We start from the raw sequence: 16,200 nt of genomic DNA, 5'->3' as shown, positions 1-16,200 counted from the left end.
AACACCAGTTAAAATATTCCATGTCTCCTTAGTATTATTTTTATTACTATCCAATAATTTATAATAATATTCCTTTTTACATGACTTTATAATGTTAGTTAACGTATTTTTATCTTTTTTATATTTATTTTCTGATTCAGTGTGTTTTATAAATTCCATAAAAAGTTTATCTTTTTGCATGCATTTTGCTTCCTTTTGTAATCTACTGCTCATTTTTTGCCTGCTTTTCCTCTGCTGTTCCTTAACTGGACAGTTTTGATCATATAATAATCTAAATATTCTTAAAAATTCTTCATATGCTGAATTTGTATAGTTCTATAAATGAATCCCCAGTCATATGTCAGTAAATCAGCTTCTAGGACCTTCAATCAATCTTTTGACTTAACCCATCTGTACTGTGATCTGATGTTTTGATCTGTTTTTTGCAGTTACAATCATAGACTGTAAACACTGGTAAACAATCAGTTATGTCTAAAAATGCAACTCAAAGATATTGTTCTTTTTTTCCATGAGTATTTTTATAGTCATACATTAAAAAATGTTATCCATGGCAGTTGACATTGTTTCTATCATCTTATAATTAATATTCTTTTTACAAAAAGAGTTACACCACCCCCATTTTTGTTTTCTCTGTTTTTACAGACCATTTCGTAACCATCAATTTCAAAGTCCATGCCCTTTTCACTGCCACGTTTCTGATCATGCAATGATATTAAAAGTCTGTGACAGTTGTTAGAGGTACTGTTTGATTTTGTAGAAATTTGCATGCAAGCATCTGCTATTAAAGTGAATTATTGAAAGCTTCTGTTCAGTTTTAATGCTGCTGTTAAACTACTCATCAGTGTAATAGTGACAACTGTCGTTGATACCTGTAAAAAAAACTATCAGGATCAATGTCATTTTCAATATCTTGCTGATGATGGGCTTTGTACTGAAATGTAGTGAGTTCCACATCCTCATAATCAGTGATCCGTAGCAAGTTTTTCCATCTAGGGTACGCGTCAGCTGTGCTTTGTGCCATGATAATATTTGTATATCTGGATAATGAATGGCTTTGCTGGGTGCAGACTGCATTTTGGGGTACTCGAACGGAGATGGGTAATCAACTTATAGTGGAGATGAGCAATATCCCCTCTTTGGTGAGCTGCTCGTAAATCCGGCATCAGTTCCCCCCTCCTCTTCCTTACAGCATTTGTGAAGTCCTCCTTAATGAAGATTTTCGATCCCTTAACTGCCTTGGTGCGCTGCAGAATAGATGATCTGTCCTTGTACCAGTCACCTGGTGACTGGTTGTAGACAAAACCATCTAACCCAAAGCCAAGTCAAGACCAAGTGCATCGAAATCCAGACAAGACCAAGACTTTTAGGGTCCAAGACGAAGTCAGATCAAGACCAAGGGAAGTCGAGACGGAGTCAAGACCAAGACCGGCGCCGCACACTACATGATACAATAAAATGTGAAATATGATAAAAACTGCTTCTCATATTGATCTGAAAGATCCACATTCTCATAAAAACACCTAGATATTAAATACTTAGGGCTGAAATAAATTATAATTATCAATTCGAATTCTTATGTCTCCTGCTTTGCCTCAATCTCTGTGTTACAATCTAAATTTGTTACGATTAGCTGGGCATCCTCTCCCACTCCGAGACAAAAACTGCACACTGTCTCAGAGTGCCTCGTGCAAATTAAAGGGGAAGGCAACGAGTGGCAGCGGTAACAAAAACGCGTAATTAGTAAGTCACGTTATTGCTTCGATTTGAATCGATATGTTTTGCATTCAGTGAAAACAAGAATGTTGACAAATATAAACTGGACAATATGCTGACAATTTAGGGACATTTCCACAGTTGTGGTCTCGGCTGGTCTTGAAATAAAATCCCCGAGTCCTCAATGACCGAGACCAAATGTGGCCGAGTCTGAGACGAGACAGAGAGCATCAAAAGGTTTTCTCAGGTACTATATTACCTTGTACCTCAGGAATTTGACGACAATCGTCCAGTCTGTCTCCTCTAAGTTCCAACTTTCCCAGTGCGGTGAGCTCTCTCCATCTCAACCTCATGTTGTAGGTTTAACTTTTCAGACAGAATTGTCTTCACTTTTTCCTCTGTCTCAACACAAGTCTCGTTTGGTGACTCAGCAATTCCATTGATAACCAGATTTTTTGTCCTTGATTGTCCCTCCAGGTACTCCCTCTTATTGGTGGTTGCCAACAGGCTGCCACAAACTTTAAATACATCCGACTGCCGCATTTGCCGTGCTTAACGCTCTATGCTCTGACATCATCCACATCTTTCTGTGTAAATTGCAGGCTGGATTTAATGTCATGCACTTCTCAGCTTATCCAATTTGGTGCTTGTAGTGTCCATAATGATTTTAACAAAACTTTTAAATTGTCCTGTTGTTGAAGTAACATTTCCTTCTGCTGGGTCAGTAACTCTTTCACTTGAGTGAGCGATACAAACTCCTCATCCGGTCTCGTCTTGGATCCTTTTGGAGGTATTATTTCACTCGGTTTTATTACCGAAATTTTCACCTCGAAGTGACAATAAAAGTAGAATATTGTTCTCAGCTAAAACGTGATGGCAGGGTCTTTGCTCAGTTGACTCCACTTCTGGTACCTTTTCCCTCCAGAACTTTTGTGCATGCAGAAGGGGTGTTGCCAGGGGTCATAGTTTGCCTACTCGCTATGAGACATGAACCTGTTACATCTCCTACAACAAAAGCTCACAGAGGCACCAAACTTTCAGTGATTGATCATCAGGTGCCCTACAGCGGTGGTCCCCAACCTTTTTATCACCGTGGACCAGGCAATTTTACTGCAGTCCGGGGGGGAGGGAAGATTGTGGGGTGAACTGTATGTTGGTGTGCCTGCTAAAGCCTAGTTCACATGGCACGATTTTCAGTTTTTTGCCCTAATTTTCTCCTTATGACAGTCTTGTTGTCATTTGTAATAATCGTGACCCATCATCCCACAGTGGGGTGTGTTATGTAGAACGTCGGGACCGCTCCGATCTAAAATCGGGCATATTCAACATGTTTGATTGTCTTGGCCTGACTATCGCAGCCTGTGGGGGTTTTCCCTGACTGGGAGCGAGAACGCAACCTGTTGAATGTGACAGGTAGCCAATCAGAAAGCGCGGTGACCTAAGCACAGACGGGAATCCCAAACAGCTGACATCGAGCAACAGAGAGTCAGGTGGACATTGGAGATGATATGTGGAAACAGTGTGAATGTTTATTCAGCATTTTGTACAAGGAATATCAACAGAAATGATGAGAGGAACTGAAGCGAAATTGGTACCACAGTCGATAAACCCGGTAACTTTTCAGCTATCAATTAACCTGACATAATCTAGTTATAACGATAAGGCTATTCATTCAGTCAGTGCTTAATGCTGACACTAGCTCGCTTAAAATGAGTCCACAAACTATCACTACTGCTTCTACATTGTCCTCTGTGTTTGTTAATTCTAAATTCCCGTATGGTATGTTGGGGGTTTTAGAGGATTTTCTTCTGGAATCGGGATGTTCGTGAGTGACATCGCTTCGTGTGTGGTGTGTTGCTCCTGCCGTGTGGCTGGACACCACAAACTGATCGAACCTGTTGGACTTTTATCGGCTCTGTGGTCACAGAGGTTTGAAAAATCGGCCCTCAATCCTTAAATTGTACCGTGTGAACCAGACCCAAGACTCATAAGCTCTACTCCTCCCGTCTCGACCACTGCCCTAACGCTCTCTGACTCTGGTCGCTATGGTACTATTTCTACATCCCTTCAAAATAAGGTACAGATGCGCCACAAAACGAACATTTTACTTTCATGAAAATTTTAACTCACGATAACGACAAATTAATGGGAGCCCTGAGCTTGTTTCTTTGCAACGAGACGGTCCATCTGGGAGACAGTGACACCCAAAGTGTGTCGCTTATGCAAAGCGCTCCCTAGAATATTTTAAATGATCAGCCCCAAGCCATGCTTTAATCCAGAGTTATGAAACTTAGTACACTTGTGTATCTTGCAGTTGCGTGTGGTGGGGTTCATAGCTGGTGAGGCACTGACTTAATCATAATCAGATATACAAATATAGACCCCCTGCATGTTATTGTTTACATAAGGAAATTTTGTGCATGCGGACAACGCTGGAGGGCAAAAAGACAATTCTTTTACATGTCATCCATAGCTGCGCTGTTGCCGTAGAATAATTCCGTTACTCAATCAAACTTGGACATGTAGATATTATTAATTTCATGCTATGGTCTACAGCAGGGGTGTCAAACTCCAGTCCTCAAGGGCCAGTGTCCTGCAACTTTTAGATTTGCCTCTGCTGCACCACACCTGAAAAGAATAATTAGGTCATTAGCAAGGCTCTGGAGAACTTATCCACACAAGGAGGAGGTAATTAAGCCATTTCATTCCAGTGTTTTGTACTTGTGGCACATCTAAATACTGCAGGACACCAGCCCTTGAGGACTGGAATTTCACACCTGTGCTCTACAGCAAAGAGAAAACCCATTGAAGTTCAACTCAAAACCACATCTTTCTCGCTCTCTGGATTGGCCAGGCTACACACAGACTCGTTGCCATAGCAACTGACAACGCCCCTAAAAAAACACCCAGATATTTCCCACATAAAAGAGCAGAACATTCAGTCTGTTGCAGTAGTATGGTTTTAGGCTTAATGTTTATTTTGCGAATATTTATAAGTGATTGCTGTGGTACGAGGAGAAAACTCTAAATATATTGCTGCACTTTACTGTATGGCTAGCTCACTGTTACTGTCTCTTACTCTGCAGTTGTGGAGTCACAATGTCTGGGATCATGAGCGCCCCCTGCCTTGAGGCAAGGGAACTGCCTGCCTCACCTCAAATCTGTTCTCTGATCGCTCCTCAGCACATGAAACACGTTACACACACAGTTGGTGACAAAAAACACTGGACATTATATACATAAACTAAATTATGAAAAATCAGTTCATACATTAAATGTTTTTTAGCCATTTTATTGGCGACACACAGACAGGACGAGCATGCTACCATAGAATGGCAGCCAGTGCAGTTAGTGAGAGGTTGATCAATCCCAGGTGAGGCTCAACTCGCTGCTGCCTCACCGGCTTCGCTTCTGAGCATTTGACTGGGAAAATTCAGCGATTTTGAAGAAAAAATAATCAGAATTGGTTAAGCTAAATAAAAAATAAATACTTTACAGAAGCGGTCCCCAACCTTTTTAGTCGCGCGGACCGGTTAGCCCTTCACAATTTTGCTGCGGACCGGGGAGTGTGGGGGGGGGGGGTTAGTGCGCGTCATAAGTATCGAGTCCGATGCTGTTGTTCGGGGCGGGGGGGCGCGCGCACTGCTCCGATGTTGTTTTGTTACTCATTCTGCTGCAAGTTGGCTCAATTTTGACGCGCAAGACGTAACCGGTAAAATCCGGTTTAGGATTTTCAAAATTAAACATCTGGAAGTAGTTCATTATTTCTTGCGCGGCCCAGTACCAATTGGTCCGCGGCCGGTGGTTGGGGACCACTGCTTTACAGTACAAACCACAGGTTGAAAATAGCGATATAAATTATTTTATCATTATTTTTTTTCGTTATGACAGAGGAGGCTCTGCTTCACTTGCCTCCCCTGACCGCACGTCACTGGTATCTTGTCAGGTTCTATAATAAAGTCTCTTGGAGCCATGGTCCTAACCCAGCAGCAAGTCGGCCAATTTGGATAAAAGCTGCCGTCTTCTCTTTTTTTCATAGACTTCATATCTGATCAAACTCGTCCTACAGTTTTTGAGAGACAGACTTCAAATTCACTCAGCACACTCTTGAGGCATTGAAGGCCAAAAGCTATCAAAGGATTTTCGTACATCAAAGCATGTTGGCATGACTAAGTGTCAAAATCTATTTCCCATGAAACATCAAGGTGGAATAACTTCCACATATAAGGTCACAGATATATCAGACTTTCACATCAGCATGGTTAAAATCACCCGCAACCACATGCACTGCCTCTGGGTGGTTGTTCTGTTGTCAGCTGAAAGCGTCTTTCAAATGAGCTCTATTGGTATTAGCACTGGGTGGAATGCATACAGCAGTCACCATCACAACGGTAAACTCACAGGGAAGGTAAAACAGCCTGCATCTAACGGTCATAGATTCCAGGTCAGCTGAGCAATGCCTGTCAATAACTGTGGCATTTGTGCACCAACTGTTGTTCACAGATGCAGGTCTCTGTGATCAGCAAATTGCAACTGTCGAGTACCAGTCCGTTTGCTGCCAACTGAAGCTTGACCCTCTCTGTAATTGTGCCAAGACACCAGCCTGGCATCCCCGCTTTTTTCTTTCATTTTGCCACCTCTTTTGCATGAACATTAGGATGGATGGATCTACGAAAAGACTGGATTGTGATCCATGTTCAGCAGTATGTTGTGCATATCTATAAAGTCCTCGGTTATGTACTGTTTGCTCCATAATCCAATGCGGAAAAGATCTTGTTGACTGCAGGTGATCCTACCCATATTAGAAAAAAGGAGACCATAAAAAACACAGACAATGAGAGGAGCTCCAAGCTGCTGCATCTGTGTGGGCCACCATGGAATTGTTGTAATAGTTTGTTGCAGTTACCCTCTCGTCATCAACCGTCTTGGTGGTAGTCTGTCAACCTTAAACATATGATTCTTTCCACAATGAAGTCAATTAGGCAACAAGGCGAACTGTCATTTCTCACTTTGGTGGAGGAAATCTAACCTGACAGAACAAGGTAAACAGACTCACAATACTGTTTGCCTGACTGCTAAGCCAGAACATAAAAGAAAAATCTTACAAAACCCAAATATTTACGGGGAAATATACTGGTTGAGATGTTGGTTTTTAATCAGACTAAATATGTTTTTGAACATATTGAAGTTTTTGAAGTTTCATTTATTCCCACATTTTCTAGATAGTTTCTTTCCACAATGAAGTCAATTAGGCTTCTGTCATTTGAACTGTCATTTTCTCACTTTGGTGAAGGAAATCTGACCTGACCTGTATCTTCTGGATACAGTTGGTACAGTTTGCCATCTTAAAATACTAATAAGATCTGTATGTCACTATAATGTTTTAGTATCAAAGTCCACATTCCAATTGATTTTACATAATTGGAAATGTTATCATTATTGTTATTGTCAGTCTCTCTTTTATGCACTAACACGTTCCTTCTGCTTATCAATACATATTTTTTCTACTCCAACTGCATGTTCTGACTCTCTCACATTGTCAAGAAAAGTGTTTATGTCATATATTTTTCAACACGAAGCTTTGCATCCCTTCACTTTTCCTTCATATTTGTTCTTTCCAGGATTTTCCAAACCAGTTCTACAGACAGCCTTGCAGCTTTCATGACACCTTGAGGTGAGTTCTGGCAGTAATCAGGCCGGTGTGTGTTTAGAGGTAGTGAACTCGGGTGTGATAAACAACAGTTACGTTTTAATGGGGAGGGGGCAGCAATCAACTTTTCACACAGGGCTATGTAGGGTTTTTTTTCTGAGATTATTTACAAACATCTTCCTTTAAAAGCTAAATTAAAAATTTGTGTTGTCATTTACTACTGTAATTGTTACGACTGGCTCAAAGTCACAACAAAACAGGAGGCCATGCAGTGGTTAAAGTACATAAAAAGGAATATTTATTAACAAAAACTACAATGGATTGTGGATGTCAGTATCAGCGGTGTAATGCAAATGGTTGGATGTGTTGTGTGAGTGCATATGAAAGTGTTGAAATGCAAAAACAAAGAAACAAATGCAATAGGAGGAGAGCTGAGGCCTGGCAACTAAACACCACAAGCGTCAAGCGGCAGAGCGGACGCCAAAGGTGGAGACAGCCAGACTTAAATACTCTGCGCTCCAAATCAACAGACCAGCAACACCTGCAAAGGGGAGGAGCACAAGGGCAAACACCAAACACTTGCAACCCAGCCCTCAAGACCTAGGGCTGTAACACTAATATTTAAACTGGTTTGATTTCTGAAACACTTGAGTGTGACAAACGTGCAAAAAAAAAAAGGAAATCATAGAATGGGACAAACACTTATTCACATAACTGTGTTAATTCTGCTGTATGTAGATTTCAAAATTGTTGTTTTTCTCTAATTCACAGATTCTGTTTCATAAATTTATTCATTTATCTGTCTTCCAGAGTCTTTGTAAGGAATAGTCAGTGTCCGCTGGTAATTATAGTGTCTGGCTCTCGAAGTGGAGAAGGCAGCTTATGGTCTCTTTTCCCCAAAGAGATTCAGGAGGAGCTGCACATGAGCTGCATCAGGTTCAAGTTATAGACATTATTGTTTGAAATGTATGCCAGGGAATTATCTCCAAATTTTGTCACAAATAAATAGTTTGGAGAGCATGTTTATTGTCAAACAATAAAAATGAAAAGTAAGCTTTGCTCGTCTTCTTAGCTGCTTATTAATTCTAATAAACAATATTTGGAAAAAAAATACTGCACAAAATGCAGCTGCTTGTAAGTAATTATTTGCTTTATGTCAGCTGAATTATTGTTTATATTACTGCCTAATTTAAAAGACATGAATAAATTCTAAAATTTACTGTGCAAATAGATACTCATTTATTTTAAAAGTAATTCCAGTATGCTGTCTCCATCGGTTCTCGTTGTTACATAAGTTTGAAAAACAGAGCAGCAGAACCACATTGTTGTTCTCAGTCTCTTTCTCTCTCTCAGGACTAAATAAATGTGACTAAACACAGCAAATGTAGGGACAGGTAAGCAGAGCACAAAGACAGAAAAAAAAGAAATGTGGTGGCTGAATGGGGCTATTATTTTAAATGCAGCAACGCACAAAAAACTAAAATCGCCATCATTCTTTATAGTCAAAGGGGAGGCAAGGTGCTGTCGTTTCCTTCTGCAGTTGACTCTTGAACCATCAACTCAGCAACCTGAACGACAGGTTCTGGCCACACCACAACTTTGAGGTTTGTGGTCTCAAAGGAGGCGCCTCTGCCCCCGTCAGGCTGTAAGCTGCCTCATTCCTGTCACTGCTGGCTATGAGTCGGTGGCCCATTTTTGACTGCCTGTACCTTTTGGTTTTGTTTTGCATCTCCTCAACACAAACACAATACATATAAAATATATATAAGTATATTTAACTTCACACACACATTAATGCAGATGCAGGAAAATTATTAATCAAATATGACCCATAATATACATAGTTTCACATTAAAGCCATTATTTTATCTTTTATCTCTATCTATTATCCTTCAATGATGTCCAAATCAATAAATTCAATGAACCTGTTTTTTTTTAGCTGTGAACACTCTGACTTTAACATTGAGGGAAAGCTGTCACTAACATTAAGCAAAGTTTATATTTCATTATAGTTGGGTTTCAACACATGTCTATTTTGCTGTGTATGCAACAATGATTGGAGTAGGCAGTGAAGCAGTGTGCACCAGAGCACTCCGGTGTTTCCTTAAGACTCATTCTTGTCATTTGAATTCTAAAATGCAGGTGTCATCTGCAGTTTTAGAAATGGCCAACATTGTAAGATAACATTTTATGTTAAATGGTAGCAAAACAAAGGAGATTATTGTGGAATTCCAGAGAAATAGTAGCTATTTCCATTATGGAGTTGCATCTCCAGCACCCTGTTGCTATCATGCTAGCACCCTATTGCTGGAGATGCAGCAGTGATGTTAAAACTGGACAAATTCAAAATCAATTACATCGGATACAGAAAGGGGCAGCAGACTGTTCTTTTTGAGGAAGCTTAGAGCCTTCATTTTTGGCTGCGTTGTGTAAGTCTCTTGTGAAGAGTACTCTCTTCTGCCATAGTCTGTTGGGGTAGCAGCATCAGAGGCAGAGACTTAAAATTGCTAACCAACAGGATAAAGAAAGCTGATTCTGTTCTGAGAACCACTGTGGAAACACTGGTTTCCACACTTCATAAAATGAACAATGATTTGCACCATTGAAAAATCCTGAGCACCTTCCTCATCAGACTGTATTACAAGAGAGTGTCCTCAGTCAAAGGCTTCTTCAGATTTGTTGTAATGCAGACATACTCGTAGTCCTTCCTGCTCACAACATAAACAACAACCCTTTGAAGAACCTGGGATAGTATGAGTTACAGCATTTTCCTTTTGGGACTAATGAAGGGTTTTTCAATTGGATTGAAAAGATGCTGCATTCAAACATATTTTAGGGGCTGTTTGATGCTTTTAAAGGAGAAACTAAATGTTCTATAAAATCAGATTTTAAGTGAATATTTCACTCATATTGACTTAAATCATGTAGTTATTTGAATGGAGTGTTTGCTTCAGTCAGTTATCTGAATCCAGCATGTAAATCAACGTCTACAGCAAAACAACGTCAAGCTGGCCCAAAAGAAAGTTTAGGTTTTGTAATTGGATGGATAGATGAATGTTTCATTAATAAACTAAACATTTAAATAGAATAAATGCCTACTTTTAATGTTATTTTATAATTAGTTAATTATTTAACCAATATTGCAAAACAATATAGGTGATATGCTAAATGAGTTTAAATGGTGGTGATATTGTACTTTTGTTCTTTTACTCCAGTGCAGCTAGTAGAAACAAAATACGTTTGTGTCAGTTTTCTTTTGTTTAATTTAAATTTAGAATATTTGATTACTATCATACTAGATTCACAGTAACATTATATTATATCATTCACTTCAGTTTTAATCCTGTTCCTGCAACAACAATGATGAAGGTTCTGAAAAACATTGTATACATGGAGGCAGAAAAGGTGAGATAAAGTGTACAAAAGTAAGTTGGGTTTTTTTTTTCCTGTATTATCTGCCTAATTAAATATTCTTCTCATTTTCAGCAGAGTCATAAGAGTTTGTATGTTCCTGAGAAGGCAGAACTGGAAATGCTTTGTTCAGGATCTTCTGGAGACATACGAAGTGCTATTAATAGCCTGCAGTTTTGCTGTCTCCTGGGTAAAGTTATGCCACATTCCACTCCATGACACTTGTGCGATCAAAAATGCAGTTGTACAAATTTAAAATCAATTATATTGCAAATGAATATTTTTGCTTTTCAGGACAGGTCAACTTATGTTATTTTTCTAATGTTTTTGAAAATTTGTCAGAAAAAGGATTGTGTACATTGAAGAAACCACCTGCAATGTCACTGAAAAGAGCTGCTGCTCTATCAAAACAGAAGGGGAAACGAGCAAAGTCAGCCAAGGAGCAAGAAGAGCATCAGGCTATTGGTGGGAAAGATGTTTCTTTCTTCTTGTTTAGGGCACTGGGAAAGATTCTACACTGCAAACGTGAGTACTAGCTATAAAGTGGCTTGAACGTTTGGCACCAGAATTATTCAATCAATCAATCAAATTTTATTTGTATAGCACATTTCAGCAGCAAGACATTTCAAAGTGCTTTACATCATTACAAACACAGAATCACAATGCAATATAGAATCAAGCATTAAGTCAAGTTACATCAATAAATTTGTAATTGATTACATTTCAAATACAATTCTAAACAGGTGGGTTATTGTACACTGATTGGGCAGCTTTGGTATTAAACTACCACTGGTTTGGAACACTGTGGTGGTGTAGGGTATAGACTGTGTGAACCATGTAAGGAATAAAAAGTAAGAATAAGATCATTCTTATTTGTACAACTACTTTCATTGATAATTATTTACACAATTGGATACAATTTTTCATTGATAAGTTTATTTTCAATAAAATTCCTCCAGCTGTAGACAAAAATATACAATTTAGAGGTTTTTTTTTTTTTTCATTTTATTGATTTTATGTTGTGCAAAATGATAAATTTGGTAGATTTAATACCCATATGTTATGTCGTAAGCAGGAAGACCTACAATGAAAATCAGCCCTTTATGTGACCCGATTCCCTTTTATGAAGTAAAATGTGTTTTCAGTCAGAGGCTTCTTCAATTTCAATTGAAGTAAGTCTCTTGTAATACAAGAGATTATCCCTGTCCACAGCCATCAGTATTTGCAATAACTATTTAAATGTTTAATAATATGAATTACAACAACATTTAATATCCATTTGGGATTAATAAAGTATTTTTGAATTCATGTGAATAACATAAATTGGTCTACAGTTGAATCTGAATTGAAAGAGTCTAAAGATTGTGGTACAGTCTGTTTAAGTCAAATGATGTGTCAATGATGTGACCAACAGGTGGAAATGGTGACTGTCCAAATGAATCTAAAGGTGCCTCTGGACTTGTTCTGCCATTTCACCTTTTGCAACATCATAGAGAAGTATTGCTCGTGCAGCCCGAAGTAAGGTTCTTTTTTCCCCACTTTATTTAATTTGACAATGATCTGGGTGTTATTCTGTTCATTTTGATTCATTTTTTTTGTTTATCTTTTTATTTAGTTGGTTGTTGAGCGTTCAGAAACTTCTGGAGAGTTTTTCACCCTATGCCTCCATCAGAATTATCTGGACTTCTTCTCTGACATAGAAGATGTGGACAGAGCTAGCGAGTACCTGTCTGATGCAGATCTTCTCACAGGAAATTGGATGGTTAGTCCTTAAATAGATAGTATAAACTAATGGCAGATTGATAGAATATAAAAAACATACAGCTAAATACAGTACAGACCAAAAGTTTGGACACAACTTTTAATTCAATGAGTTTCCTTTATTTTCATGACTATTGACATTGTAGATTCACACTGAAGGCATCAAAACTATGAATAACACATGTGGAAATATGCACTAAACAAAAAAGTGTAAAACAACTGAAAATAGCCCTTATATTCTAGTTTCTTCAAAGTAGCAACCTTTTGCTGTGATTACTGCTTTGCACACACTCTGCATTTTCTTGATGAGCTTCAAGAGGTAGTCACCTGAAATGGTTTTCACTTCATAGGTGTGCCCTGTTAGGTTAATAAGTGGGATTTCTTGCCTTATAAATAGTCATGAAAATAAAGAAAACCCATTGAATTAGAAGGTGGGTCCAAACTTTTGGTCTGTACTGTATATATAGGTAGACATACACAGTCAGCCACTCCAACTGGATTCAATAAGAAACATAAACAAATTGTGTTGTATAGATTGAAAAAGTGTAGAATGAAACTATCCTAATTTATACAGTGGGTATGGAAAGTATTCAGACTCCTTTAAATTTTTCACTCTTTGTTTCATTGCAGCCATTTGCTAAAATCCGGAAAGTTATTATTTCTCATGAATGTACACTCAGCATTCCATCTTGACAGAAAAAAACAAATGTAGAATCTTTTGCAAATTTTATTAAAAAAAGAACACATGGTCATAGTTCTTTTTCCTGGCCAGCAGGTTGGAAGGAAATGCTCTGAGCTACAGTATGTCTCTGTTCAAGGCTTACTCAAAAGACAAGACTTTGGGATTCAGGTCTTTCTTTTGGAGTGGAGATCAGTTCTTACCTGATCAGCTCTGAATTTTATTGCAAGGGTGGGGGATTTAAGCAGTCATATTTCCAGCAGTGGTGTCTCCAGCACAGGGAATTCTGAGGAATTAGATCTAATCAGCCACCTTCCTCACCCTCTGTGGTTGCAGCACCCAGTGTCCAGTACATTTTCTGTAGTGAACATGTGAATTTATGACATTTGAATAACATCCTGGACTTTGTGGAAGAATGTTGTCACTAAATTGCATTTGCAACACTCTTAGACTGTAGACTGAGAATTTTTGCAAAATCCTAGGTGCATGGTTCAGCACATTATATGAACATCTTCTTTATGCTGAGGTGATAACTTCACAACCTGTCTTTACGTTCTACTCCATTGCCCCATGCACTCTGTCCCGGATAGCTTCATCTTTTTGGTTTGTTGTCGCTGAATAGAGCTGATGAGCTACATCCTGTCATATCTTACTGATTACTACTTTTTAAACCTTTTCAACCAAATTCTCATTTAAATAGCAAAAACTTAATTCAAACTTCACCTTATTTCCATTATTATGGTCATTGGGGCCTGCCTATTGTTCAACACCCAATGTATTTTTGTTCCATCTCCATTAATGCAGCTCGAGCGGGTGCATGCACCACCACAATACATACATCAAAACGTGCAGCTTGATCTCGAGAAGGGAGCTATTGCTTCTATTGGCGCTTTGACTTACCATGGCGAAATAATAGGCCTCTCTCTTCACCACTACAGACTGGTACAGCGCCCACTTCACTGCAGATGCTGCGCCAATCAGCCTGTTGATCTCCTGCTCCATTTTTCCCCCATTCCTGAACAAGATCCCGAGATACTTAAACCCCTCCACTTGGGGTAGGAAATCCTCCCTGCTGAGGGTGTAGAGCTGGTCTAGCGTGCCACAACCAGGATGAAAACCACACTTCTCCTCCTGAATCCAAGGTCTGACCACTCGCCAAACTCTTCCCTCCAGGACCCCTTAATAGACCTTGCCAGGGAGGCTTAAGCATGTGACCCCTCTGTAGTTGGAGTACACTGTGCAGTCCCCCTTTTTGAACAGGGGGACCACCACCCCGGTCTGTCAACCCAGGGAAACTGCCCCCGATGTCCACGCAATATTGCAGAATTGCGTCAACCAACACAACCCACAACATCCAGAGCCTTAAGAAACTCCGAATCTCATCCACCCCCGGGACCCTGCCACCGAGGAGCTCTTTAACCACCTCAGTGAACTCAGCCCCAGAGATTGAAGAGCCTGACCCCGAATCCCCAGGCCCAACTTCCTCAATGGATGTTGGGATTGAGGAGGTCTTCAAAGTATTCTGTTCACCGGCCCACAACATCCCGAGTCGAGGCCAGCAGCACACCATCCCCACTATAAACAGTGTTGGTGCTGTACTTCTTTCCCCTCCTGAGACGCTGGATAGTGGACCAGAATCACATCGAAGCCGTGCAGAAGTCTTTCTCCATGGCCTCTCCAAACTCCTCTCATGCCCGAGTTTTTACCTCAGCAACCACCCGAGGTTGCTGACAGGCACCAACAACCAACAGGTCCAATAAGGCACCTTGACAATGGAGATGCGGAACATGGTCCTCTCAGACTCAATGTCTCCCCCCCCCCCCCGAAACATGTTCAAAGCTCTCCTCCTAAAGTAGGAGTTAAAGTTCTGTCTCATGGCAGACTGTGAGTGACGTTCCCAGCAGACCCTCACAACACATTTGGACCTGCCAGATCTGATTGGTATCCTAACCCACCACCGGAGCCAACTCACCACCAGGTAGTGGTCAGTGGACAGCTCCACACCTCTCTCCGTGTGAATGTGTCCTTTGAGATTTAAATTTGATATATAAAGGGCATTATGAATAAATTGATTATTCTACTGACTGTGTGTCCTGTGTGGATTGTCTGATGACTAGTTTTCAGTGTTTTAAAGATGTTGTTTTTCTTTTTAGATTCGTCACATAATAGGGGACTATGGATCTTCAGTGGCAACCAGAGGGTTGATCCACTCAAACTCTTGTCAACTTCCTGTTGGCTTCAGACCGCTGCACAAACCCAGTTGGTGTCTAGTCAACAAAAAGGTATGACCTTAGTAAAGCTAAGCTTTCAGTGGTAAATATAAATATGCAATATACAGGGGTATATCTTCTTGGGTGGGATGATAGCTGTCACTTAGTAGTCACCCTAGCTGGCAGCAGTGAATTCAAGAAATAGATGCGGCAAATTGGACATTAAAGCTACAGTGTGTAACTTTTTTGAAGATATGTTATTTTCTTATGTTAAAAATCTCACTATGTTCTGAAAATAGAAGATGAGAGATAAACTGTGAAAAAATCAAATCCCCCTGTCTGTTCCTTTTTTCTCTAATAGCATTTATAAAAATACTCTGCTTCCGAACCAAAACCAGTCAGAGCCAGGAGGAGTGTTCTTGCTCTGTCATTCAGGGCAGTGTATTCATAGCTCACTTCCGCACAGCGCACGTCCATCTGTCGTTCAAGTAGCAGCTGTATGCTGCTGCTGTTATGCCAATGATAAGATAAGATAAGATTTATTTGTCATTGTCATCAACAGATTACAACAAGATTGAGATTTGCTCGACTCGAGTTAAGATGCAGGTTATGTGTATATACGTAATATACAAAGATAAAGAAATGGATAGTACAAAATGAGAAATAAATAGACATCAGAAGATGGTTGCAGCGCCTGGAGGTGTCGCAACAGAATTTACATTTTTAACAAAGTGGTGTCAAGAGCAGAAGTTCTTATGCCTTTGAATTTAGTGCCA

At 39.7% G+C, this 16,200-nt stretch overlaps 1 protein-coding gene and 1 long non-coding RNA gene across 7 annotated transcripts in view; one reads left to right on the top strand and one right to left on the bottom strand.

The window, feature by feature from the left end:
* rad17 (RAD17 checkpoint clamp loader component) overlaps positions 1–16,200 on the top strand; it is a 53,456-nt gene that overhangs the window by 22,395 nt on the left and 14,861 nt on the right. For 4 of the 6 annotated variants that reach the window (XR_003597682.1, XR_003597681.1, XM_028034944.1 and 1 more), the window contains exons 8-15: positions 7,335–7,387; positions 8,174–8,299; positions 10,699–10,768; positions 10,850–10,964; positions 11,117–11,299; positions 12,189–12,292; positions 12,390–12,536; positions 15,368–15,496. Coding sequence is in view for 4 of the 6 variants with exons in the window: in XM_028034944.1 (XP_027890745.1) it covers positions 7,335–7,387; positions 8,174–8,299; positions 10,699–10,768; positions 10,850–10,964; positions 11,117–11,299; positions 12,189–12,292; positions 12,390–12,536; positions 15,368–15,496 (927 nt within the window). In the remaining 2 variants the exon portion in view is untranslated. The remainder of the gene's footprint in view (positions 1–7,334; positions 7,388–8,173; positions 8,300–10,698; positions 10,769–10,849; positions 10,965–11,116; positions 11,300–12,188; positions 12,293–12,389; positions 12,537–15,367; positions 15,497–16,200) is intronic. The other 2 variants (XM_028034945.1, XM_028034946.1) reach the window with 2 other exon arrangements.
* LOC114155183 (uncharacterized) lies at positions 643–4,598 on the bottom strand. The gene is made up of 3 exons (XR_003597687.1): positions 4,491–4,598; positions 2,529–4,256; positions 643–2,173 (listed from the first exon to the last, which is right to left on the bottom strand). It is a non-coding gene; the product is annotated as an uncharacterized LOC114155183 (long non-coding RNA).

Source organism: Xiphophorus couchianus, chromosome 12, assembly GCF_001444195.1.
Source record: "Xiphophorus couchianus chromosome 12, X_couchianus-1.0, whole genome shotgun sequence".
In the NCBI taxonomy this organism is placed as follows: Eukaryota; Metazoa; Chordata; class Actinopteri; order Cyprinodontiformes; family Poeciliidae; genus Xiphophorus; species Xiphophorus couchianus.
This window is presented reverse-complemented; position numbering and strand designations above follow the sequence as displayed.